At 44.6% G+C, this 24,065-nt stretch overlaps 1 protein-coding gene and 1 pseudogene across 2 annotated transcripts in view; both read right to left on the minus strand.

Moving 5' to 3' along the window:
- Positions 1-553: 553 nt before the first annotated feature.
- On the minus strand, positions 554-1,106 carry LOC118622322 (annotated as a pseudogene).
- A 6,081-nt stretch (positions 1,107-7,187) lies between these two features.
- Positions 7,188-24,065, minus strand: part of RAB11FIP1 (RAB11 family interacting protein 1) — a 30,315-nt gene continuing 13,437 nt past the window's right edge. Inside the window, exons 2-6 of one of the 2 annotated variants that reach the window (XM_036249841.1) lie at positions 20,972-21,414; positions 19,257-20,043; positions 16,644-18,506; positions 15,786-15,894; positions 7,188-10,299 (exon numbers count right to left, since the gene is read on the minus strand). In XM_036249841.1, the coding sequence (XP_036105734.1) occupies positions 10,081-10,299; positions 15,786-15,894; positions 16,644-18,506; positions 19,257-20,043; positions 20,972-21,414 (3,421 nt within the window). In that variant the 3' untranslated portion in view covers positions 7,188-10,080. The remainder of the gene's footprint in view (positions 10,300-15,785; positions 15,895-16,643; positions 18,507-19,256; positions 20,044-20,971; positions 21,415-24,065) is intronic. The other variant, XM_036249842.1, reaches the window with a different exon arrangement.

Below are 24,065 nucleotides of genomic sequence, written 5' to 3' on the forward strand. Positions count from 1 at the left end.
GGCAGTCGCCACTTCCGGCCCTTTCCTTTATGGACTCGGGTGGAAACGTAAGCTAGGAGAGGAGGTTCCTGGTGTGGCCTGTGTCTTTGAGTTCCCAGCTATCTGTAGTTGGTTTGAGGTGGGTCAGGCTCTGGGTTGAATTTGGGTGAACGTTCTGTCTACATGAACATACGTAACAGACGAGAAACGGTTTCCATCCCCAAACAACTTAGCGTTGTAAAGCACTAGGGGAATCGCAGATTCTCCGCTTCTCTTTGGCAAGGAATGTTTATTTTGGCCATAGAACAAATGCCTACAAGGGAGAGTCAAGTAGTGAGCGAGGAGGAGGTTGTGTTCTACGTTCTAAAGCGCCTTCCCGAGCAAGTTGTTGCGCTTCGTTGTGGTTTGCTTTCCTCCACTGTAGAAGGAGGGAGCAGGATTAAAATCCAGAGTGGCAAACTCAAGTACTCTCAGAAGCTAGCCAAGGAATGTCCTGGGAAGTTGGGAGTGAAGTAATGTGGAGTGGCCTTTGGTAAACTGGAGGTGTCAAGCAGATTCAGCTGTTTGTATTTATTTATTTTCTGAACACAAGTTTATTCAACACAAAATAGTCCCTCCAACGTTCCTGAGGTGGTTGACCACGTCCACGACCAAAGCCGCCTCTCCACTGGATTCAGTTGCTGACCCAGCCCCCGCCTCGGCCTTCTTGTCGGCGCCAGGGCACAGCGCTCCGGTGTCGGCGCCTGTCAGCTTCCCCTCGTGAGAGTCGTGCAGGCCGCCGCCTCGGCCCCCAGTCTCAGGCCGGCTGCGGCGCAAAGTGGCAGGCAGATGCCAGGGGGCAGGCGGAGGTCATCTCGGACATACTGGATGCCCTCGCTGGTAAGGTACCAGAAGTGTCTCCAGGCAAACTGTTCCTTCACGTAGCCTCGGGATCTGAGAGACTGCGTGGCCTTCATGACGTGAAGATGAGGCACGTTCTCGTCTCTCGTCTGCCAGCTCGGGGGTGCACGTCCCTCTTGGCCACCATCCCCCCCTCCTTAAAAAGGAGTTCATAAATGGTGATCCGGTTCTTCTTGGGCATCGACATCGCGACGGCTGCTGCGTCCGAGGCCGGAGCTGGAAAGGAAGGGGCGTCAGATTCACATGTTTTTAAAAGCTTGAACTTTAAGCCCTGGCCCGTGCGCTCAGTGGCTGGAGGTCTCCTTTGCACCAAAGTGTTGCTGGTTGGATCCCGGTTTGGTTTGGGAGGCGATGGTTCTCTCTCTCTCTCTCTCTCTCTCTCTCTCTCCATCAATGATATTTTAAAAGGGCGGAGGGTGGGGTGGGAGAGAACACATCCTCAGGTGAGGATTTTAAAAAAAGCTTGAGCTTTAAGATGCTCCAAGATTCTGGCTCCAAAGTTCCTAGCTTAGTATTGTCTAGCACATGGCACACATAAGCCAATTACTAAAATTATGCAGCACACAAAAATACAGATTAGCCCTGGCCGGTTGCTCAGTGGTTAGAGCGTCCACCTGCGGTCCGGAGAGGCCCGGGTTCGGTTCCCGCTAAGGGCACGTACCTCAGTTGCGGTTTGTCCCCGGCCCTGGTTGGGTCGTGCGGGAGGCAGCCACTCGAAGTGTCCTCCCTTTCACGTCGATGTTTTTCTCTCTCTCTCTCTTTCTCTCTCTCTCTCTCCCTCTCCCTCCCTCCCTCCCTCTCTCCCTCTCCCACTCTATCTAAAAAATAATAATAATAATACAGATTATATTTTTTGCCGATCTAAAAAAAAAAAAGGGTATAATTTTGATTCATTCACACTGGATGGCTATTGTTGTGTTGGCTTTTGTCTTTTTTTTTTTTTTTTTAATTCTAAGGGAAAAGAGGTCAGGGCCCATGACTAAATAGTCAGGTATTGTATACAACTTGCACACCAGTTGAGAAATTGCTGGTATAGATTAAAGAGTCTTGAGCAAAATTGATGCTGTTACTGAAACCAAGCTTACAATTTAAAAATTATGTAAATCATGTCCTGGCCAGTTTGACTCAGCGGTTAGAGCATCAGCTCTCAGACCAATGAGTCTCAAGTTCGATTCCAGTCAAGGGCACGTACCTCGGTTGCAGTTTATCCCCAGCCCTGGTCGGGCTCGTGTGGGAGACAACCAGTCCATGTGAGGATGTTTCTCTCTCTCCCTTTCTTTCCCTCCCACTCTATCTGAAGATAAATGGAAAAATATCCTCAGGTGAGGATAAAAATAAATAAATAAATATTATATATATCTTGTTTGAGTATAAATTAAAAGTCACCAAAAAGAGCATGTATTTTCTTATAAGTAAATCTTAATTGCACTCTAAGAATAAATACTTTAATGCTTGGAAGTTTTAGAATCAGTTGTGTCTGAAAAATAAGAATTAAATGACAAGTACAGCCAGAAGCTTGTCCTAAGGACTCCAAGAAAACAGATGGGAGTCATCCTAGCAAGTGTGGAGAATTTCTATTTCTCAGGCTGACAATGGAGAGTTTCAGTGAGGTCTCTGGCATTGGTAGATTTTAGAAGTTGTTGTAGGTTCAATTTCAATCTTGTACAATGAGCTCATCCATTCTCACTGAGAACAGAAAATCAATGAACAGCTCCTATGCAGAATGAATCGAAAGGTAAGGGTGTCTTTCCAGCCCCTTAACAAACAGGGATACTCCCTTGAGGGATGAGATACAGGTTACAGCTGTCTTCTTTAGAAGATCTGTAAATTATTATGCATCCTAGAGCTGAAATTTTTCAAAAGAAAAATGGTGCTCATTAATCTGAAGAGTCAAATCTACACAATGAGTCCAGTGAGTACTCAAACAGCATTTGAGCCTCAAAAAGAAAGGGATCTCATCGGACAGAGCTATAGGTTCTTTTGAAAGAACTGTAATCAGCCCTGGCTGGTTTGGCTTAGCAAGTTAAGGGTTAGCCTCAGGTTTGATTCCCAGTCAAGCGCGCGTACCTGGGTTGCAGGTTCGATCCCTGGGGTTGTGTGGGAGGCAGCCAATCTCTTACATCAGTGTCTCTTTCTCTTTCTCCCCCCCGCCCCCCAACCTCCCTCCCTTTCTTCCACTCTATCTAAAAATATCCTCTGGTGAGGAGGATTAACAAAAAAAGAAAGAGCTATAATCATTGGTCAGGGTCAGGTATGAAAAGCTCCCTCTATGCCTAGTGAGAATGTGAAACTGTGAGTTCCTTGGACTGCAATGCAGAACAAGGACATCTATATCTGTGACTATTGTGTGTTACATGCTCATGTGCACACACAACTCAGAATTTCTGAGTTAGTTTCAGGCACTACAGTCGACATTCTTACTGAGGAGGGAAACATGTCCCTAAAAACAACATAATTAGCATTGAGAGTAGCTCTTTACATTATCATACAAGAACAGCAGAAGACTCCTCTCACCCCTAATTTTGTGCAGATCTTGAACATAACTGCATTTTTTAAAATAATGGCGTTATTATAGTCATCTACCCATGACAGAAGTCTTAAAATTCTACTTTCCCCTACGTGACTGTAAGTAAAATGGAAGAGCTGTTTTATGATCCTCCAACCAGCAACTGTAAGAAGTGGAGAGGTGGATCTATTTTCTAGTCACAAGTGTGTGATAGCATAAAAGAGCCACAGTTGTCCTCAGACACTAATAGGCTGGGTGGTGGGCAGGGCCCAGGCCAGAAGATGGCGCACTCTACCAAGACGTATAGGTCTGAGATTCTGCACTTTCCCAAGAAGAACTTGATTTATTTAGGAAATTTATCCGCCTTCCTCTGGGAAATCAGGACAGAGACATTACCCTCGGTGCCCTTCCCACTGCCACAAACACTTCTTAGAGTTACCATCATCGATAATAGTGATGGTCTGTTTAACAGATTCTCCTCAAACCCGCGTCCCCCATCCCCTATCTGTGAAACTGGAACCATGTTTCTTTCCTTTTTTTTTTTTTATGGTACATGCCCCTAGCGGGAACCGAACCCAGGACTGTCTGGTCCACAGGCCGACACTCAACTGCTGAGCCAAACTGGCCAGGGCTGGAACCCTGTTTCTTATCTCTGCATCATTAGCAGCGCTCTCATGGTTCCTGACACACAGGCTTTTAGAATGCTGCATGCCCAGGACGGGCTTGAGTAGAGCAGAAAGCTACCGTGGAGGGGGCTGTTGGAAAGGCCCAGCCATGGTTCAGATGGGAAATAGTGACCTTATGAAGGCCAGAGCTCTTTCTAGAGAGGAGACCAAAGAGGAAGGCACTGAAGGCGTGGGACCTGAAGGAAGTTCTCCTCCAGTTCCCCCTTGGTTCGATGTGTATATTCTAGTTAGCTGTTTACCTGTCTGACTTTCCTTTTGATTGCAAGTCTCTGAGGAAATGATCTGGCTTTTTCATCCCTGTGTGCTGGGAACCCCTCCTACAGCGAGGGCTGGCACTCAGTAAAGAGCTGTTCAGCGCCTGGGGATACCCATCCCTACCCATCCGTACCCATCCGTACCCATCCATACCCATCCGTACCCATCCGTACCCATCCCTACCCATCCGTACCCATCCATACCCATCCGTACTCATCCGTACCCATCCGTACCCATCCCTACCCATCCGTACCCATCCGTACCCAACCGTACTCATCCGTGCCCATCCGTACCCATCCGTACCCAACCGTACCCATCCGTACCCATCCGTACCCAACCGTACCCATCCGTACCCATCCATACCCATTCATACCCATCCGAGGTGGGCCTGTCAGCAGTAGCACAGACTCTCAGAGGCAGGAGCATTCTAATCCAGAGCAAGCAACTAGGGGGGCAGTGGGCTGCTCTCAGGTCCTTCATCTGACCTTACCCCTGGGCTCCTCCCAGCTGTTACTGAAATGTCACCCAAAACCAGTTTCACTCTGAGCCCCGAGGACTCTCTTTCCTCTGTCACACGAAGCCTGGCAGTGGCTCAGGCCTTCGAGCCTTTCTGACAGGATTTTCTTTCCACCACCTCAGCTCTGTAGCGGACACTCATTCTTCCCCAACACCCTCAGGGGACAGCCGCAGCACAGAGCACAGCCAGGACCTCCTAAATCTGGTGCCAGATAACTTCCCTCACTCGTATTCACGTTTCCCTTTTGTGTTGTTTATTCTGTGACCCCAGCACATATTCCCTCTCCCGGGTGGAGGAGCAATGTGTTCCATTTCGTGAACTCCTACGAACAAAGGCGTCTGATAACTCTGAGGAGGTGGCCACAGGCCCCATTCGCTGCACAGACTGTCACCTCACCTGCAACTTCCCTCCTCAGGGAGCCTGTGTGGCTTACCTGGCTTCATCTGGAGGGAGGACTGAGTTGCATGGTCTCCATTATCCCTGCCTGCTCCAACCCTCCAGGATTCCAAGGGAATCAGAATATGATCTCCTTGGCCCCCAAAGTGATCCTAGTCTAGGGGTCAGCAAACTTTTTCTGTAAAGGGCCAAATAGCAAATATTTAGGTTTGGCAGACAATAAAGTCTCTGTCTCAATTACTCTAGTCTGCTGCTGTAAGGTGGAAACAGTCTCAGACAAGGACGTGAACAAACGAGCATGGCTGTGTTCCCATAAAACCCGGTGGACACCGAAATGTGAGTTCCATGTAATTGTCATGTGTCATAAAATAGCATCATTTTTATTTTTTTAATCATTAAAACGTAAAAATCTCAGTGTTTTGTTGTTGACTGTGCTTATAATTCTGTGCATTAGATCTCTAGACTTATTTATCTTACAGTTGGGAAAAAAAAAAAAAAAGTAAAAATCATCCTTGGCTCGCTGGCTGTACAAAAACAGGAAATGCTATATTTGCTCCAGAACTCCAGGTCAGACAGGTGAGCTCAAATTCTTTCTGAAGTACTCACTGCGTGACCCCAAGCAAACTCAAATTCTGATGCCTCTCTAAGACTCATCTGCATAATGGAGATTTTATCTACCTTGATGAGAATTAGAAATAGTCGCATCAGTGCTTGGTGAACAGTAGGAACTCAATAAATGGGCTTTGCAGTCAAGTTTCAGCCTGAGGTAAGCATTTGATATGCAAGGACAGAAGCAGCTTTCTCTCCATTCTGCAGAGCCTATCACTGTCACCAGGTGACTATTTCCAGGGCTCAGGATACAGGTTTCTGTGTAAAATAGTTGAACATCAAAAGGCTAAGTGAGGACATCTTCCCTCCGGAGACTTTGTGGCTTTAGAATATGCTGGTCCCACAGAGCTCAAGCAAGCCAGTTTTGAATATGAATGGGGAACACTGGAGATCACAAAAGATGTGATCCATTTGGTTAGGCATGGGATCCATTTGGTTAGAGACTGAGTTCAAGGGAGCCTATGCTGATACTTTGGCCAAGGTTAAAGAGTGGTAACTACACCCTGTGAGTTTTCCATGGGGGAGGGGGACAGGGTGCTCCCCCAGCAAGGCCTCATTCTGGTGCACAGGTGGCTACGATGATAACCTGAGCCAGAAGTGACCTAGATAATCTTTGCAGTTGCCACAGCTCCTCTGCAGTGGTGGTGGTGAGGGAGGGAGGTAACTGGGGAAGTCTTCCTACTATTGGTCCTTGTTGCAGAAAATTATCTAAAGGCATGTGAAATGTTCTGAACAGTCTGTACCACTCATCCTCTTTTATAAAATGTATCTTATTTAAAAATGTATCATCTTCATTTAAAAATGTATCTATTTGTGTGAGGGGAAGATGCTGGGACAAATAAAAATAATAGAGGTTACACTCTTGGTAGTGAGGAATTTAGGATTTGTCTTACTTCCCCTGCCCTAAGAATGAGCCTTTATAACTTTACTTAGAGAAATCTATAGACCAAGTGGGTGGCCAGGGGGATGGATGTGCTTAGTGATCAGTGGGAAATCAATAAATGGGACTTCCTTTTGTAGTCAAGGTTCAGCCTAAAATGAGCACTTGATATGCAAGGGCAGAAGCAGCTTTCTCTCCATTTTGTGAGAGTCTGAGGTCCCTGCGGAAGACCAAGATGAGGGGTGTGTCATAGAGAGATCAAAGATGTTCCATTCTCTGGAGGAGAAAGGGCATTGGGACCCCTGGGCACCAGGCAAGGTGGCAGCAGTAGGAATCCAGGTGAGAGATCCTCAGAGGGTGAGAAATGCTGGTCACCCCCAAGGGAAGTTGTCCAGGAAGACAGAAGAAAATTTCATTACATCCATACTAAACCACAGACACAAATCTTTGAAAGGTAGTACCATTTTATTTAGTGTTGTAGGAAATTTTAGGTTACTTTTTAAAAACAAAATCAGAGAAGTTCAAAATTCCCAAAGTAATAAAGCAGGAAATAACTCTACAATCCCAAAACACTGGGCAATCCTTCAAGCGTCGGAGGAAGGAAGAGGTCAGGTTAGTAGTTCACATAATAAATACAGAGAAACTGCAGTGTTGAAGTTGGTGTGGATACTAGGAGATTATGTTCTCTACCTAAGACAATTTATCTTTTAGCCTTGAGGGATTATTAATTAGTAGTTCTAAAAAAGAAAAAAAGAGTCAATTGGGAGAAGGGAGCCAGTGAGGAAAAATCCTGCATAATTTAACATTTAATTGGCTCTGACCTTCAACAGTATGTGGCTGAGTGTCATGGACCTTCCTCCCTTTCGAGCTCCCACTGTTAGCAAAGCTGGAACCACACACATGTATCCCATTGGTGCACGCATGCATGCACACACCTCTCCACTCAGGTCAACAGCTGTTCCTCGTGGCAAAGGACAGACTTTCTTGCTCCTCCATTCTACTATTCTGATGAGGTTAACACACAGGAATAAAAGGGAAGGGCAGGACCCCCGTCAAAGCCCAAGCAATGAGATGATATGAAACAACCAAGCAAAGGATTGACATTTTTTTCATGGAGCTGACCTCCAGTTGAAATTGATTGCAAGGTGTTTGGTATTTAATCTGATGCTGCCTTAAAGTTCTGCCTATTCTTCCTGGAGGCAGGTAGGCAAGGCCAAGAAGAGAGCTGCCCCTGCTTCTCCAGAGCACAGCCTCCTCCCGGGGCCCATCAGTTAGGTTAGCACTCACAGCAGCTAGGGACAAGTCCCAGTTCTTGTATAGATGGGCACAGGCCTTCAGGCATATGCCAGGTGTAGGAGTCCAGCAACCAAACTCACCAAGCCCTACTAATGGCTTAGAGTGGGCTAAAGATTTTCTTAGATAAATTCTCCCCAAAAGTAGAGTCCTCAGGAACAGTTATTAACTAAGGACCTTCAGGCTGCCAACTTTGAGAGGTACAGGAATGCTCTAAGTTGAATTTTTTTCCAGCAGTGGTCGAAACCAGACACCCTTGAAGTAAATTGTCCTTCATTCTCCAGAGTTCCCAAGTGGCATTTCAGAGCACAGGAATTCACTCCTCCACCCAGCACCCCTCTCAAACACTGACCAAGGCACATTCCCGAGGTCCCAGCAGCAATCAGCAAACCAGCCCCTTCTGAACAGTACACGTCTCCACCTGCTCGTCAAGGAGAGACCATTCAGAGCACACCCGTCCCCCAGTGCACTTGGGTTATCACAGTCAAAACACATTTATATCAAGTAAAAAAAACATGTTGTGGAACAAATATATACATGTACAATTTCAGAATTCAAGTGAATATACAATTCTCTTTGTAGGTATGAAAATAAATTTCATAGCACTACAAAAATACAAGTCATCTGAGAAGTTTACGGTGGTCCCCAGTACTGTAGGAGAGAATTAAATAAAATAGCTATAGGTAGTTAAAAACTAATTAGATAAATCAAGTTACAATACCATCCTTCAGATTAAAGTGCTCCGATAGAACTAAGGTTGCAGCAAACGTGATCCTGAAGAGGAATTCCAATGCCAACAATCTTGCCTCTTAACCTCAATATAACAAGAATATGCGAAGAAGAGATTCCCAATTTAATACCTGCTGGTATTGCCACCCTGCCTGCCCCACTGGTCAGCAATATTCCTCCCCCAGGAGAATGGTCCAGATCTGGTGAGACTGTCACAACCAGGAAAGAAGGATGAGTAATACAGAAACATGCTAAGTCCAATCATTAGGTTACTAACAATGAAATTACCTAAAGAATTTGAACTGATACTGTTAATTAAGAAGAGGGCAAGTGTCCTAATTTTTTAAAATATGTGTATTAATCCAGTCTTAAAAATACAGCAATCTCAAAACAAGTATCATCTTCTTGCTCTTTACCATTTTATAACAAGGGGGGAATGCCAGGAAGAGCTGCCAAGGAAACCAGGGAGCCAAGGCACAGGGTGAAGAGGCCACAGGAATCCCACTAAAATCATTCCGTACCTGGTGGAACCATTTTAGTAAGGGCTGGGTCACCTGGTCCCTTAGCGTGGCACCGGCTAGGCCATTCTAGCCAGCAGGAACCTTGCTATCACGTGAGGAGGGACTTGGACCAACTCCCCCTAAGTGAGTGTCAAGTGACTCATTCCCCTGTTCTACTTCTCAAGGGTCCTGTGGATCTACACAGAGCACAATTTTAAGGCTAGAGAGTAGTGGAAGCTGATGTTTACAAAAGGCAACTTGTTCAAAATCTAAAAGGTATACTCAGTGGCTTTCCCTAAACTCCTCTGCCCGTCAAAAAATAAGACCAAGTCTAAGAAGCCCGAGAGGTTGACGTAACATCAAAATTTAGCATCTGCTGCCAAAAAGACACACCTGAGCTACTCAAAAGCCAAGAAAGTACGTGTAACACAGCACCTTCGCATTTTACCCCAAGCGTTAATGACTGGGTGATACTCAATATCAAAGAAAGGAAACCCCGATGTTAAAATACATTAATACCCCTGGCGCCATATGACTCTCTGGGCCAGGGTCAGATCTTATGACCATGTCTTTGGTCAGGGCATAAAATATTTACAACATAAGGCACAGTGGCATTTTAAAAATAAAATCCTGGGAACGTACAGTAAAAGATTCATTGTAATAATTAACCTGGCTTCAGCTGGTAGAATTGACTCTTGCCAGATAAGAGGCAAGGGAGAGAGATGGTGACTTGGAGCTAGTATGCTGGTTATCAGGCATACAGAGTCCTTGACCTCAGGAAGACGTGGAAACAAACCCACGGGGAAGTCTCAGTGTTGTATGCTGGCCATTCATATCTTTCCTGCCTTTTTGCCGACCTGAGCCGGAACTCGGAGGATATTGGGGGTTTCTTCCATGACCCTGACCAGCAGATTGTCGATGTAGTCCTCCAGCTCTCGAACCTGGAACTCCTTCTTGCTTATTGTTTCCTTTTGTTTGAGAACCAACTGGATCAGCTCATCGTGGGTTAGCTGTGCATAAGCAAAAGCAGGGTCCGAGGGGGTGTATTTCTTTGAAGAGGAAAGAAGGGGAAAAAAAGAGATCAAGTCAGCAAAGAAGTCTAAATAGCTAAAAGAAATACAAAAGAGCCCGGCCTGTGTGGCTCAGTGGTTGAGCGTCGACCCATGCACCAAGAGGTCGCTGGTTCAATTCCTGGTCAGGACACATGTCCAAGTTGTGGGACAAATCCCCAGTGGGGGACATGCAGGAGGCGGCCAATCGATGTTCTCTCTCATCGATATTTCTCTCTCTCTCTAAAATCAATAATGAAAAAAAATTTTTTTTTTTTAAAAAGAAGAAATACAAAAGAGGGGCTCAATGACTGTAACCTGAGGTTCTAGAGGTTGGAGGTTGGAGTTCAGAGACGTACAGTGTGCCGAAGGAGCTGGACAAACAAGAAACCACTGCCACGCAGGTGATCGGACAAGCTTCAAAGATGGAGTGACATCTGAATTAGACTTGGAGGTGAATTACAATTAATTTCCTCCCCAAATAACAGGATTTTGTTTTTAATTATAAAAGGAGTATCTGCTCACATGGGAAATCTCAAATACAGAAGTGGTAAAAATTACTACCTGTAACTCCAACACATAATGTTTGGGTCTCTTTCTTATTTTTCCTCAGTTTCTTTATGGAATGTTTTACAGCTTTAACATCATACAGAATATAGTTTTATAGTTTCTTTAAATTATTATTTCGTGAACCTTTTCCCATCATTACATTTTAGCAAAAATTGTTTTAATGGATGCTTAAAATTCCATTATATTTAACCACGTTTCTCGCTGGGTATCTGGGTTTTTAATTTTCACAATTATATAATAACATTTTAATTAAAATTTAACATAAATATTTGGTTACATCTCTAGATATTTCCTTAAGATAAATGCATAAAATTAAAAAGACATATACTCTTAAGGTGTGTGTGTGTGTGTGTGTGTGTGTGTGTGTGTGTGTATATATTTTTTGGATCCTCACCCAAGGACATTTTTCCATATTTTGTTCAGATAGAGTGGGAGGGGGAGAGAGAGAGAGAAACATTGCCGTAAAAGGGACACATTGAGTGGCTGCCACCCACACGAGCCAACCAGAGCCGGGGAAAAACTGCAACCGAGGTATATGCCCCTAGTGGGAACCAAACCCAGGTCTCTCCAGACCGCAGGCCAATGGTCTAACCGCTGAGCCAAACCAGCCAGGGCTTAAGGTATTTCATACAGTCTGTCAAAGAGCTATTCAATTTAGAGTCTGTATTCCAAAGGGAAAAGTATGTAGGACTTTGAAATCATTAGAAGATTCTAGGAATGTGATGACTTAAAAAATTATAAAACAATTCAACATTATAAAAGGTGAGCACCAGCCATGGGGAGAAAGAGGTACAAATAAAATACCCATTAATTCAAGAAACAACAGTGCCCATTGTCACATATTTCCTCTCAGGATTTTTACATTGGATTTTTTTCCCCACACAGTTGTTATAATAATGATGTATATTCAAATTGTGTCCAACTTTTTCCACATAAACAGGACAGATGGTTTTTGGATGTAGTTGTCTACATTATTTTTAAATGGAAGTGTCAAAGCACCTGAGTAAATAATACACCCTAGTTATAAATCATCTATAAAGGATGTTGGCCCTAAGAAAAATACCTTCCCCCCAAACCATTATAGTAATGATTCAGCAAGCTTCTCGTAACTTTAGCTATGCAATTTCTTTCTTTCTTTCTTATTTATTTATTTTTTTATCCTCACTTGAGGACATTTTTCCATTTTTTATTCAGATAGAGTGGGAGGGAGAGAGAAAGAGAGAGAGAGAGAGAAACATCGATGTGAAAGGGACACATCAAATGGCTGCCACCCGCACAACCCAACCAGGGCTGGGGACAAACTGCAACCAAGGTACATGCCCTTAGCAGGAACTGAACCAGGGCCTCTCCGGACCACAGGCTGATGCTCTAACCGCTGAGCCAAACCAGCCAGGGCTACCTATGCAATTTCTTTAACCTCTCTCTTACATTGCAACATTCCAAAGAGTAGTTACTTTTATAAGTATTGTTTATGCCTTATTACAAAGCATCTATTATATGGCCAGCCAACAGCAGTCTGCAGGAAACTTTCCACATTTACTCCAAGTATTTACTAGGTATGGTCCAGGACCAAGAACTTTGTTGCAGGCAGGCAGAGGGGCAGCAGTAGGACTTAACAAATCATGAGCAAACCAAGTAGCAATTGCCTTTGTTTTAAGGCAGATTATTCTCTCTGTCAGGGCCAGGAGATAAGCCCCTGATTAAACAAGCTTTGAAGAGTAAATAAAATGGGAGCCAAGGGTCTTTCTTGCTCACTTCCTGAAAGCTAGGTGTTGTTTCTCTTTGGAGCCAAGCTGCATTCCACAGTAAAAGGCAGAGGGGATGGGAAGCTACTAAATTACTCTAGTTTTCATCAATGTCCTGTACTCTTATTTTGCCCAATTTCCTGGTAAATATTGTTAACTCCAGGAAGACAAGTGCTGCCTCTTCTATACAACCGCAGAACCCAGCCAAGCTGAGCTGCTCAAGTTATGGTACATGTTTAAGCTAGCGGTAAAACATGGTAGGTGCACAGTTCTGGCTGCAGCTGGTAATTCCGAGAGAAGGCAAGATGCTAACTTGTCTTGAGCCATAATTCATTATTATTACTCAGCCTCTTTACCTGAAATTCAGATCTCCAACTTTCAGTGAGCCTTTAGCCCAGTTCCTGGTGGCTTAGGTGCAGTGCGGCCAGAGGCGACATCCACCACCCAGAACTTAGAATATGCTTGCAGGGCCCTGGCTGGTTTAGCTTAGCAGTTAGAGCATCGCCTACAGACTGAAGGGTCTTGGGTTTGATTCCTGGTCAGGGACACATACTAGGTTGCAGGTTCAATACCCAGCCCTGGTTGGGGTCAAGCAGGAGGCAACCAATCAATGTGCCTCTTTCACCTCTCTGCCCGCCCCCCTCCCTTCCACTCTATTTAAAAAATATCAATGGAAAAATATCCTTGGGTGAGGATTAACACACACACACCCCCACCCCCCGCGCTCCGCCCTGCAAATGCTTGCAGGAGGGAAGGAGACAGAGCAAAAAGTTTTATTTTAAAAACACAAAAACTATTTGATGTCCTGAAGTCCATGGGATGGTAAAATCTATGACTGAACGAAACTTTTAGATGACCTTTACAAAAATAAACTATTTATACCAACTTCAGTCCCCAGTAGTCATTTAGGAAATTCCTCTCCACGTATTTGTGTTTTTGTTGTTTTAATCCTCACCCAAGGATATTTTTCTATTTCTCTTCAGATAGAGTGGGAGGGGGGGAGAGAGAAACATCAACGTGAGAGAGACACATCAATTGGTTGCCTCCCACATGACCCCGACCAGGGGCAGGGATGAACTGCAACCAAGGTATGTACCCTTGACCAGAATCAAACCCGCGACTCTTTGGTCTGCAGGCAGGCACTCTAACTGCTGAGCCAAACCAGCCAGGGCTCTCTCCACATGTTTGAAACACAATATATCCTTGCCCACTAATGGTCACCAACCACTCGGTATATCATTCTCCTTCAATCCATGTGATAATGAGCCAAAGACCAGAGGTCTGCTACAAGCAGGATTCTAAATCCTTCTGATTTTAGAACCAGAAAGGGCAGGATGAAGACACTTAATGCAGAAATCACCTGGGAGGTTGATTTTGTATTTGGGGAGGGAGAGTTTAAGGAAATAATCTTAAGGAAGGGAAAAAGTTCTATGCAAGAAATTGTTGACTGTAGTGTTATTCATCTGGCAAAACAGAAAATATATTATAAAGTTGTACACTTGAACTTTATGTAATGTTATTAACCAATGTTATCTCAATAAATTTAATTTTAAAAATAGAAAGCCCTGGCCGGCTGGTTTGGCTCAGCAGTTAGAGTGTTGGCCCACAGACCGAAGGGTTGTAGGTTTGATCCCTGGCCCTAGTCAGGGTCGGTCTCTCTCTCTGTCTCTCTCTCCCCCTCCCTCCCTTCTTCCCTTCCACTTTATCTAAATATCAATGGAAAAATATCCTCCTCAGGTGAGGATTAACAAAAAATAAACAAACACAGAAAACAACCTAAATATCCAAAGATAGGGAAATAGTTAAGTGAATATTGGTATAACCATTTCAAATAATTAAGCAGCAACATGCAAAAAAGGTTGATATACTACAAAGTGAAAAAGAATTGAAGAGTGTTTCCTTGCAGGTGATGGAGCTAGAAATACCACTTTGCAACTATCATATTCATCAATGGATACTAAAGCCTGTCACTCAAAGGTTGATGAGGAACAGGATATTTACATAGTCTGAAATTAATTCCCCACAGATTTCTTATTAATTGTAAAGGGAAAAATAGCAACTTTACACTGGAGAACCTGGGTGGACACCACCTAAACTAAGTCATCAGTGGTAACACTTCCGCTGCTGGTACAGACTGACATAATGTGCCTCTTCACACATGCACTGAGAAAAACATGTAATTTCTATAGTTAATTCCTGCCAAGAATGCATAACCTCAACCAAACTGAGGAAACATCAGACAAATCCAAACTGAAACAAATTCTACAAACAACTGATCCACACTCTTTAAAAACGGCCATGTCTTAAAAAATAAAAAAAAATAAAAAAAAAGGGCCAAGGAACTACTCTAGAATAAGGAAAACTAAGACATCACGAAGCGTAATAAGTGATCCTGGATTGGATCCTGGATCCAGAGGAAAAAATTTAGCCTAAAAAGGACATTAATGGGACAATTGATGAAACTGAAATCTAAACAGTAAATGAGAAAAGAGTATCACATCAATGTTAAATTTCTTGATTTTGATAAATGTCCTTATTCTTAGGAATTCCATACTTAGGTATTTAGAAGTAAGAGAGGCATGATATAAGTAACTTACTCTCAAATGGGTCAGAAAAAATATATACAAAGAGAGAACAAAGAGTGGGTGGGGAGAATGAAAAAGCAAATCCGATAAAATGTTAATAATTGGTGAATTCAGATGAAAGGTACACAGGAGTTCTTTGTACTATTCTTGCAATTTTTTTTAAAATTTGAAATTATTTCAGAACAAAGTTACAAAAAATGTATCTGTGCAATGATTACACCTACAAGAATTTTATATCCTTGCCAACAGATAAGAAAGGATACATGAAAATTAAATATCTCATTTGAATGGGCCAGATGGTGGGTGACATTTTCTTCTCATTAAAAAAAAGTGATAATGTCAATTATGTTACTTGAGAAACAAAAATTCAACAATAACCAAATAAACATAAAGGAAAAGAAATTATTTGGTGACAAGTGCAGGGGCTTCCAGAGATTATCCAAAGACACAAGACGTATGGTTAAGTTACTCCTGGCATTACCTGCTGCCCAGGGAAATGTATACAATGGTGACTCTATAAATGGGTTTTTTTTTGTTTTTTTTCCAGATCCCTAACTAACATGCCCACGTCTTGGAGAAGACATACCTTCATAATGGCTTCGTTGATCAAGTTCTCACTGATGATAGTGGCAGTTCCCAAGCTGGAGTTAGCAATCTTGGTGGCCGTTGTGTTCATTGGCTTCACAGGATGAAGTCTAAAGAGAAGGGAGAAATGATCCTTAGACCTTTCCGTAACAGCAGAACTGAGAAACTGCCCATCTCAAAGATGGCAGCCAGCCAGAGATGAGGGGGAGAGTGGTGACACGCTGTTCACATCTCTGATCTAACACACACCAATGTTCCTGTGGAAATGAAAGCAGTCAGGACTAGGCAGCCATATGCAAGCCAGCAACACACACGCTTACAGCCAGGTGTCCTGACGTTCTCACAAGCCCCTTGTCCTCGTTCTCCATGTCAGGAGAACATTAAAGACAGTCTCTCATTTTTGGAGGCAACTATACAGCCTAGGACTCCACTGTGGGAGCCCTTACAAAGCTTTCTGTTTCTCAGCAGTAAAGAAAGAGTTCAGAACAAACATGTTAGCTTCGCACTGAGCTGTGCAAAAAGGAAGCTTTGAAACACTTTCAATCTCAGTTGGTTTCTGAGACCATTAAGATACTCGCCATGGTACATCTCTGCTATTTCAGAGCTCTGAATCTGACTGTGCAGAATAATTCCTAAACTATTTTTGAAGACTACTACTACATTCTTGCTACAAACATAGGAGTGTCTTGAGGTATTCCCACCACAAGAGACAGCCCTTTTAAAACAGGCCCTGCCAGCAAAACAGGTGGGTTGCACCATCAGAACATCTGTGCAGTTAAAAAGCCATAATAACCTCTGCAGGCAAAAAGCAAAGGGGACATTGCTCACATTTATGAAGACAATCTTTCCCGACTCTCACCTGTGCTTGGCTGACCCAGTTCCAGCTGAGACTGGATGTGTCTCCGAGGGTGAGACCCAGGCCTGAAGAAGCGGCTTCCTCTTGCCAGAATTTTCCACTTTACCAGGGAGGCCCTCTGCTGTTGCTTTTTTTTGAGATTCTGCTGTACTGGTGTGGTGAGTGTCAGAGTATGGATAGCTAGGGAAAGAGTGTGTGGCAGGAGAGGGCTCAGAAAAAGAGGGCCTGGAGACAGGAGAATTCAGGGCCACGTCAGGAGGTTGACTTGACCTGCCATTTCCCATCAGTTTCTCCTCCTTGCCATCACCAGGACCTGGCAGCTGTGTATCCAAGCATGAACTCTTGCCAAGATGTGGTTTATGAATTTCTAAAGTTGTAGTCTCCTCTGAAGAAGCCCTAACAGAAGCTTCAGGTGCTTTCGACCTGAGGTCATGCAGGCTGTCTGTGGGCACTGCCAACCCACCCGCCTCGCCACTCGGTGCCCTCTCAGGATGGGCAGGTAACGAGCTCAAGGAAGAAGCTCCTACTTCCAGAGTTGCCACCTCTGCTGCCTCTCGGTCGTCTTCCACCTCATCTACTCTTTCATCATCCGATGCGACTTCAGGAATGGAAGGAAGGGTTAAGTCCAGATCAGCCGTGACTGGAGATTTAACATCCGAGGCCAACGGAAGGTCACTCAGGGGATCAGACAATAGACCTTCATGATCACTGGCTTTGCTCTGATTTTGAGCCATAAGGATATCATCTTCCTCAGTCCTAAAGAGTGGAATGCCTTTCCCTCGGCTTGCTTCACTCACTGGGCCTTCTGAGACGCTCTCCTCGTGAGAGGGGCGGGGCAGATGATCGGCCGTGGCAGCTGGCACACTGGGTTCAATCACAACTTCCCCCTCCAAGTCTTCTGTGTGGGGAGACTCAGCCGGCTCTCTGTCACACACACTGCCGGCGGCAACCCCTTCACACCGCTGCTCCTGGGGATTACCTTTGTCCTCTTCAACCAGTCCAGGTGACTTCTCCACCTCCTCTTCCATGAAGAGCTGCTCAGAAAATGACACATGCTTCTTGATTTTCCTTTGGCCCCCACTGCCATTCAGACCCATCTCTTCATGTCTCCGCACTGTGGAGTCAAATTGGGGGACCGATTCTCCCATTTGAAGAGGGGGTACCACTTGTTTGACTGCAGAAGTCATTCTGCCATCCCTAACTTTGTTCTCCTCAAAAGACCCAGACCGACTCTCCAAGTCTGTGTTTCCCCCCATCGCAGGCTTCCCAGCTGGGCTTTCCATCCTGCCACTTCGCACGGAAAGGGCGAATGTCACTTCTTGGGCCCCTTCAGAGGGAGGCGTATAGTCTTGTTTTTTAGGGGGAAACCTCAGAAGTTCTTCTTGCTGCCCCATTTCAGGCTGCTTCAGGAGAGACTTTTCTGAGTCATCGACACTGGTCTTCTCCTCTGTGTCCTTCTCGCTGGTCATCCTCACTGGAGCCTCTTCCATCCTTTCACACACTGCAGTAGTGGGCTGTTTGGAAAGTGATCCCAAGGCACAAGAAACAGCATCTGAAACTTGTGTTAAACTCTCTTTTTGCAACTCTGCATTAAGGAGCAAAGGTGGTTCTTCCGAATCAGCCTGGCCCCGGTCAGTGGAAGGCCAGCTTTCAATGGGAGTGGATGTGGAAATGGGAGCTGCTAGGGGAGAGGAGAAAGCGGAGAAGAACGAGAGAGAATCTGAGCACTGTGTCTCTGACGCATGCCCCGACTGAGAAGGGACAGGTGTCTGAGCAGAACTGGAAGGGAGAGCAGAAAAAAAGAGAGGAGAATTAGGGGAAGGAGGAAGCCTGGCTGTGGGCTGAACCTCTGGAGACACTTCCAGTCTGCAAAAAGGACAAAAAAAAATCTGCAGGTCAGTTGCAGATGCTGTACGAGAGGCAAAAAACATGTAAAAATAAAGTCGTTTAAAGGGAAAAACTTACGTTATAATTGGGGCAATACCTTAAGAAGTTAAACAAGGAACACAACAATACTTAATATACAAAAGAGACACATTTTATCACCGAGCACATCTGCCACACGAAGGGCTTTGCAACAGAAACAGAAAAATCCAGGTAAAGCGACAGCCTACAGTTTCTTTTGGTGATAACACAGAAAGCATCTAAATAGTTCAAAGCAGTAAGAGATGCACCACAGCGCAACGAGCACACATTTTGAATAGCAATCATCTGTGTGTCTGTGTCAGTCTGTGTGTGTCTGTGTGAAATCAAAGTAAGCAGAATCTCAAAAACAAGCCTCTCCCAATCCAGACCACAGAAACACTGTGAGTGAACGTGAGTCACGCTGACAAGCAGAAACTCCCAAGGCTCACTCAGGATGGAGTAAACACACAGAAAACTGTCACAGGCACACTCAAGAGTGGACCAAGGGTCTCTTGTGACAGCAAACCAGTGTTAAAATGCAAGGAGGAAAGACAACATCAGCCTCAAAGGGAGGTGTGCGACGGACTTAAATACAGGTCCTGCACATACCACAACCAAAACCTGGTATTCCCAACGTGCACACTCAGAATCTGCTGCACCCATGGCGTTCCCCTGGGCTCTGATGATCACAGAGAGACGGCCAAGACTCACCGAGGTTTCACGGCTTTGGTCTGGGGAGCCCTGGCAGAGGTAACAGGTGGTGTTGGCTCAGACTTGGGCTCTGGGTCAGCTTCCGGTTCTGTGATCTGCACTTCTTCAAAGGGGTTCAGGGACTTTCCCTGTCCAGAGACAAGGGCCATGGTACCCTTCTCAGACCTCTTCACCACGCCTTCAACAGGCCCGGGCCCGTCCTCCCCCCGCATGCCTTCCTTCTCCGTCCCGGGCGTGGCAGCAGGGCTTTCGCCTTCACCGCCCTTCGCCACGTCCTTCTTTCCTGTCACCAGAGAAAGCAAAGAGGACTTCTTGTTCTCGTGCTTCTTGCTGTCTTTGGATTCTTTCACAACCTCTGATTTCGCTGGGGCTGTATTTTCCCCAATGTCCCCGCTGACTAGGGGCCAGGAGGGCGGCAGGGTCATGGATTTCGGGGAGTTCTTTGTGGAAGACTCAGAGAGCCACTTGTCAGATGACACTGCACCCCCTTCCCCAGGTTCCTTCCCAGCCCGAGGAGCCAGGTTTTCTGTCGACGAGAACAAATGCTTCTTCCTGAAGCCCTGGGGAGAAGGGGAAGAAGAAGAGGTGCTGTCCTTGGTCTCATTCTTGCCTTCTGGCTGCTCCATGTAAACGTGGTTCCCGTTGATGCAGACATTAGAGCGGGAAAGGGAGTCGTTCTTGGACCGAAGGCCACCAAGAAAGGAGAGCCCTTCCTTCTTGGGAAGGTTGAAGTTGATCTGGTTCAGTTGCTTAGTATCTGCACTTACTGTTCTCTTGTGAGACATGACTGTGGGAAGAAAAAGGAAGAAAAAAGGGAATTAAGAAGTTCAACTAGTGGTTCACAACTTGGGGTGGGGAGATTTGTCCATGTCTAAATACATTTTCGGTTTTCACAACTGGTGAAAAATATCTAGCAGCTAGAGGCCAGGGGTGCCCCCAAAAATCATGCAATGCATGAGACAGCCCCCCACAACAAAGAATATATGGCCCAAACTATGAGTTGTGCTAAGGCTGAGAAACCCTACCTCTCACTAATGAAAAGGGCAGCACTCTTGGTAGAATAGCAAGATCTGGCCAACAGTAGGGATTTGAGCATTGAAATTGCAGTTCAAAATACACAGTTAATTCAGAGTTAAGGGAATTGGATTCCATAGCTTTGATTAGGGATGAATCCCATGAAGTTTAAGTCCAATAATAGGAGTTCAATAAATACCTGATGAATCAATGAAATATCACTAATGTTCCATGGTTTTACCTTTAATTTAAAAAAAACAACAACAAAAAACCCAGATGTACTCATTCTGTTAGTTCCAAAAGCTTCTAGTAATGCACATCCGTTATAGAGCCAGACATTTTGGAAAAGGAATTTATACATTTCTTAGAAAACAGAGGGCTGAGAAATAGAGAAGGCTTCCTAACCAAACTAATCCATCACCACCACCATTATGACCATCATCACCATCACCATCATCACCACCACCATCACCATCATAACCACCACCACCACCACCATCATAACCACCACCACCATTATCACCATCATAACCACCACCACCACCATAATCATAACCATCACCACCACCACCATCATCATTTTAGTAACTGAGAAGCTGAATTTAAATCTTGCTCTTAAGATTTGTTTGTTTTTTCTCTCTCAAAGCAAAGTAAGTTGTGCTGAGGTAGGAAGGCCAAGTAAGGAGGAGGAGGAAACTCACTGTCCGAGGCAGAGGAGGACTCATCCTCGTTGTCATCATCCTCCCACCGGGACTGGAAGTCTCCAGGACGAAGCAGCACTTTATCTGGCTTTGAAGTAGGCAGGACAGACATGGACTGGGAAAGTGGTGTTTTCTGCAAATTAGACTTGGAAAACAAGGTCTTAATCTTTGACTTCTTTTTCTTGTCTTTCGAAGACGACTCATCCTCACTGTCAACGGAGGGTGACATGCTGGGGATGATGGCTGAAGCAGTATCTGATGCACTATCCTTATTCTTCCCCCTGATCTTGTCCTTCAGTTTCCCAAATGGATTCCGAGACTTGTCTTTCATGGAAAGGTCAAACATGCTAGCAGTCATGTTGTTTCTCATAAATTGGATGTCAACTTCAATTTCTCCTCGCTCTTTATCTTTCTTTCCTGGTTTGGATTTCAAGGTGTACCACCTACAAGGAGAAAGACTGAGAGGTCACCTTTGTACTGAAGAGCCTAAAACAATGCTCACAATCCCCACTAACTGGCCTCTTGTCTCTGCTATTCCAACCTCTTACACAAACATTCTTATACTCTCCTCTGGGGAGTCAAGGCTGGGGTGGGCGATAAAGCCAGCACTTGTAGTTTTACTTTTGAGAAGCCACCGCTAGACAAAGACAGGATCTGATTCTGTACTCAGTGTAGCATCATCTAAAATCTTGATGCAATAAAGTGCTATGTCTAAAAATAAAATATATAAAATAAACATTCCATCACATCATTTCCTATGACTGGTATTTTCCTTCAGTAGGGTAAAAAGCAAAGATCATACACACATAGTTAAGAAGGTATAATGCAAATTTACAAGTAAATCTCAGAGAAAAGCAAGAGTTTGTAGAACGGTCCCGGCCAGGGAGTAATGGAAAATATAAGACAGTAAAAATATATATAGATTCTCCTTATATGAGGCTCTAGAGTAGTCAAATTCAGAGGCAGAAAGGAGAATGGTGGTCCCCAAGAGCTGGGGGAAGGAGCGAATGGGAGTTAGCATTTAATGGGGACATCATTTCGGTTGGGGAAAATGAAAAGGTTTTGGAGATGAACGGCGGTGATGGTTGCACAGCAATGTGACTGCTTAGTGCCACAAAACCACACACCTAGAAATGTTAAAGTGGTAAATTTTGTTATGTATGTATAATTTTTTATCACAATTTTAAAAAAAAGAAAGAAAATTGAAAGGAGGCATTCTTCCCTAGCTTCATAATCAGGGGGTGGGGTATTTTAAACATTATTCAAGTATTTCTCTTGGTCATTTGCAAACTACTTCAAGATATGGCGAATGATATATCACCCGTTCAACTCCATTGAAAGACAAACTTTAGAAAAAAGAAGTCTCCCCTCGGCATTTTCCAGCTGGTGAACTGCAAGGATGTGAGCAGCATGACCCTACAGAGCAAACAGCTCTAGTACACGGTCTCCAGACTGTCAGCCCCAGAGTCACCCTCACAAACTGAGAACCCACATTCTGACCTTCTTTTTAGTGACCTAGATAAGAGCTGAGGGCCATGGGCTTTAAGGAAATGATGGTTTTGTCCAAACAACCACAATTTCCTCTTTCACCTTCAGCCTTCTTGCTCACAGGGCAGATCACTGCCCTCGCTGTTTCAGTTCACCTACACTTAAAGGAAGGCAGCAGCGAAGTGGAAACCTAACACTTAACACCTCCAGCATACCTGGTGCTGCACACACTGAGAAACATCCTCATTTCAGTCTCAAAAGAATGACATTGCTTTACCTCCCAAATTGGGTATTATAGCCATTTTACAGATAAAGAGATTGAGGCTCACAAGTGAGGTAATTGGTACAAGGCCTTACGACCACCAAGGGGCACAACTGGGTTCTGAGTCAGCTCTGCACTAGAGACTCCCTTTTGTCCCTTACACCAGATTACTGCTTGGTATTCTCTCCTAACTGGTCTTCGATGGGCCACCTTTTGCAACACACAGAAAGAAGGACTTAAATTTAATTTTTTTTTTTTGAGGAAAGTTTGAACTTCAAATTTCAACATCCTAAGATAAAAGTAGAAAGGGGGAAAACCCACCATGGCTTGCCATCAGACATAAATCATAAGCTTTCATAAAGTCCGGTGTACAAAGTCATCGAGAATAACTTAACATGCATTATCAAAACATAGCCAAGATTTGAGAAAATAATGTCAGCTATGCTTTTTGGACCTTGAGGAGAAATCTTTTATGGTCATTGTTGTACTTTTTAATCCTCACCCGAGGACATTTTTCCATTTATTTTCAGACAGAGTGGGAGGGAGGGAGGGAGAGAGAGAGAGAAAAAAAAAAACATTAATTGGTTGCCTCCAGCACAACCCCAACCAGAGCTGGACAGAACCACAACCTAGGTACGTGCCCTTGACCAAAATCAAACCCATGACTCTATGGTCCACAGGCCGACGCTCTAACTCCTGAGCCAAACTGGCCAGGGCTCTTTTATGGTTTTTAAAACCACAATCCACAGCTGGAGAGGGAGGGGGGATGCAAGGGCCTGAGAGATTGCTTGGTCTCTGTCAGCCTAGTGTCTTTCCAATACATTTTCCAGAACCTGGGCGGGAACAGTTTGCATAATTGTCATTTAGATGTTGGGAGGATTATTTGTATTTTTCTCCACAGTCATAAGCTAAATGGTGATGAAGGGTGGTTAGCTTTTGTAAGTACCAACTTGAAAGTAGGCACCTTGAAAGAAGGAAGTTGCTGAAAGCAGAATGCAGGGCTTAGAGGACCACAGCAGCCAGAGCAGAGAGCTGCCCCTCTCTACCCAGGGGATGCGAAGACAGGGCAGACTTTTAAAGAATACATACTTGCCCTGGCCGGTTTGGCTCAGCAGTTCGAGCATCAGCCCGCAGACCAGAGAGACCTGCGTTCAGTTCCCACTAAGGGCACATACCTTGGTTGCAGTTTGTCCCTGGCCCCAGTTGGGGTTGTGTGGGTGGTAACCAGTCAATGTGTATCTCTCACATCAATGTTTCTCTCTCTCTTCCCCTCTCTCTCCCTCCCGCTTTATCTGAATATAAATGAAAAAAAAAAAAAAAGAATACATACTTGACAGTTCTTGG

This window comes from Molossus molossus, unplaced genomic scaffold (assembly GCF_014108415.1).
Source record: "Molossus molossus isolate mMolMol1 unplaced genomic scaffold, mMolMol1.p scaffold_m16_p_9, whole genome shotgun sequence".
Classification (NCBI taxonomy): domain Eukaryota; kingdom Metazoa; phylum Chordata; class Mammalia; order Chiroptera; family Molossidae; genus Molossus; species Molossus molossus.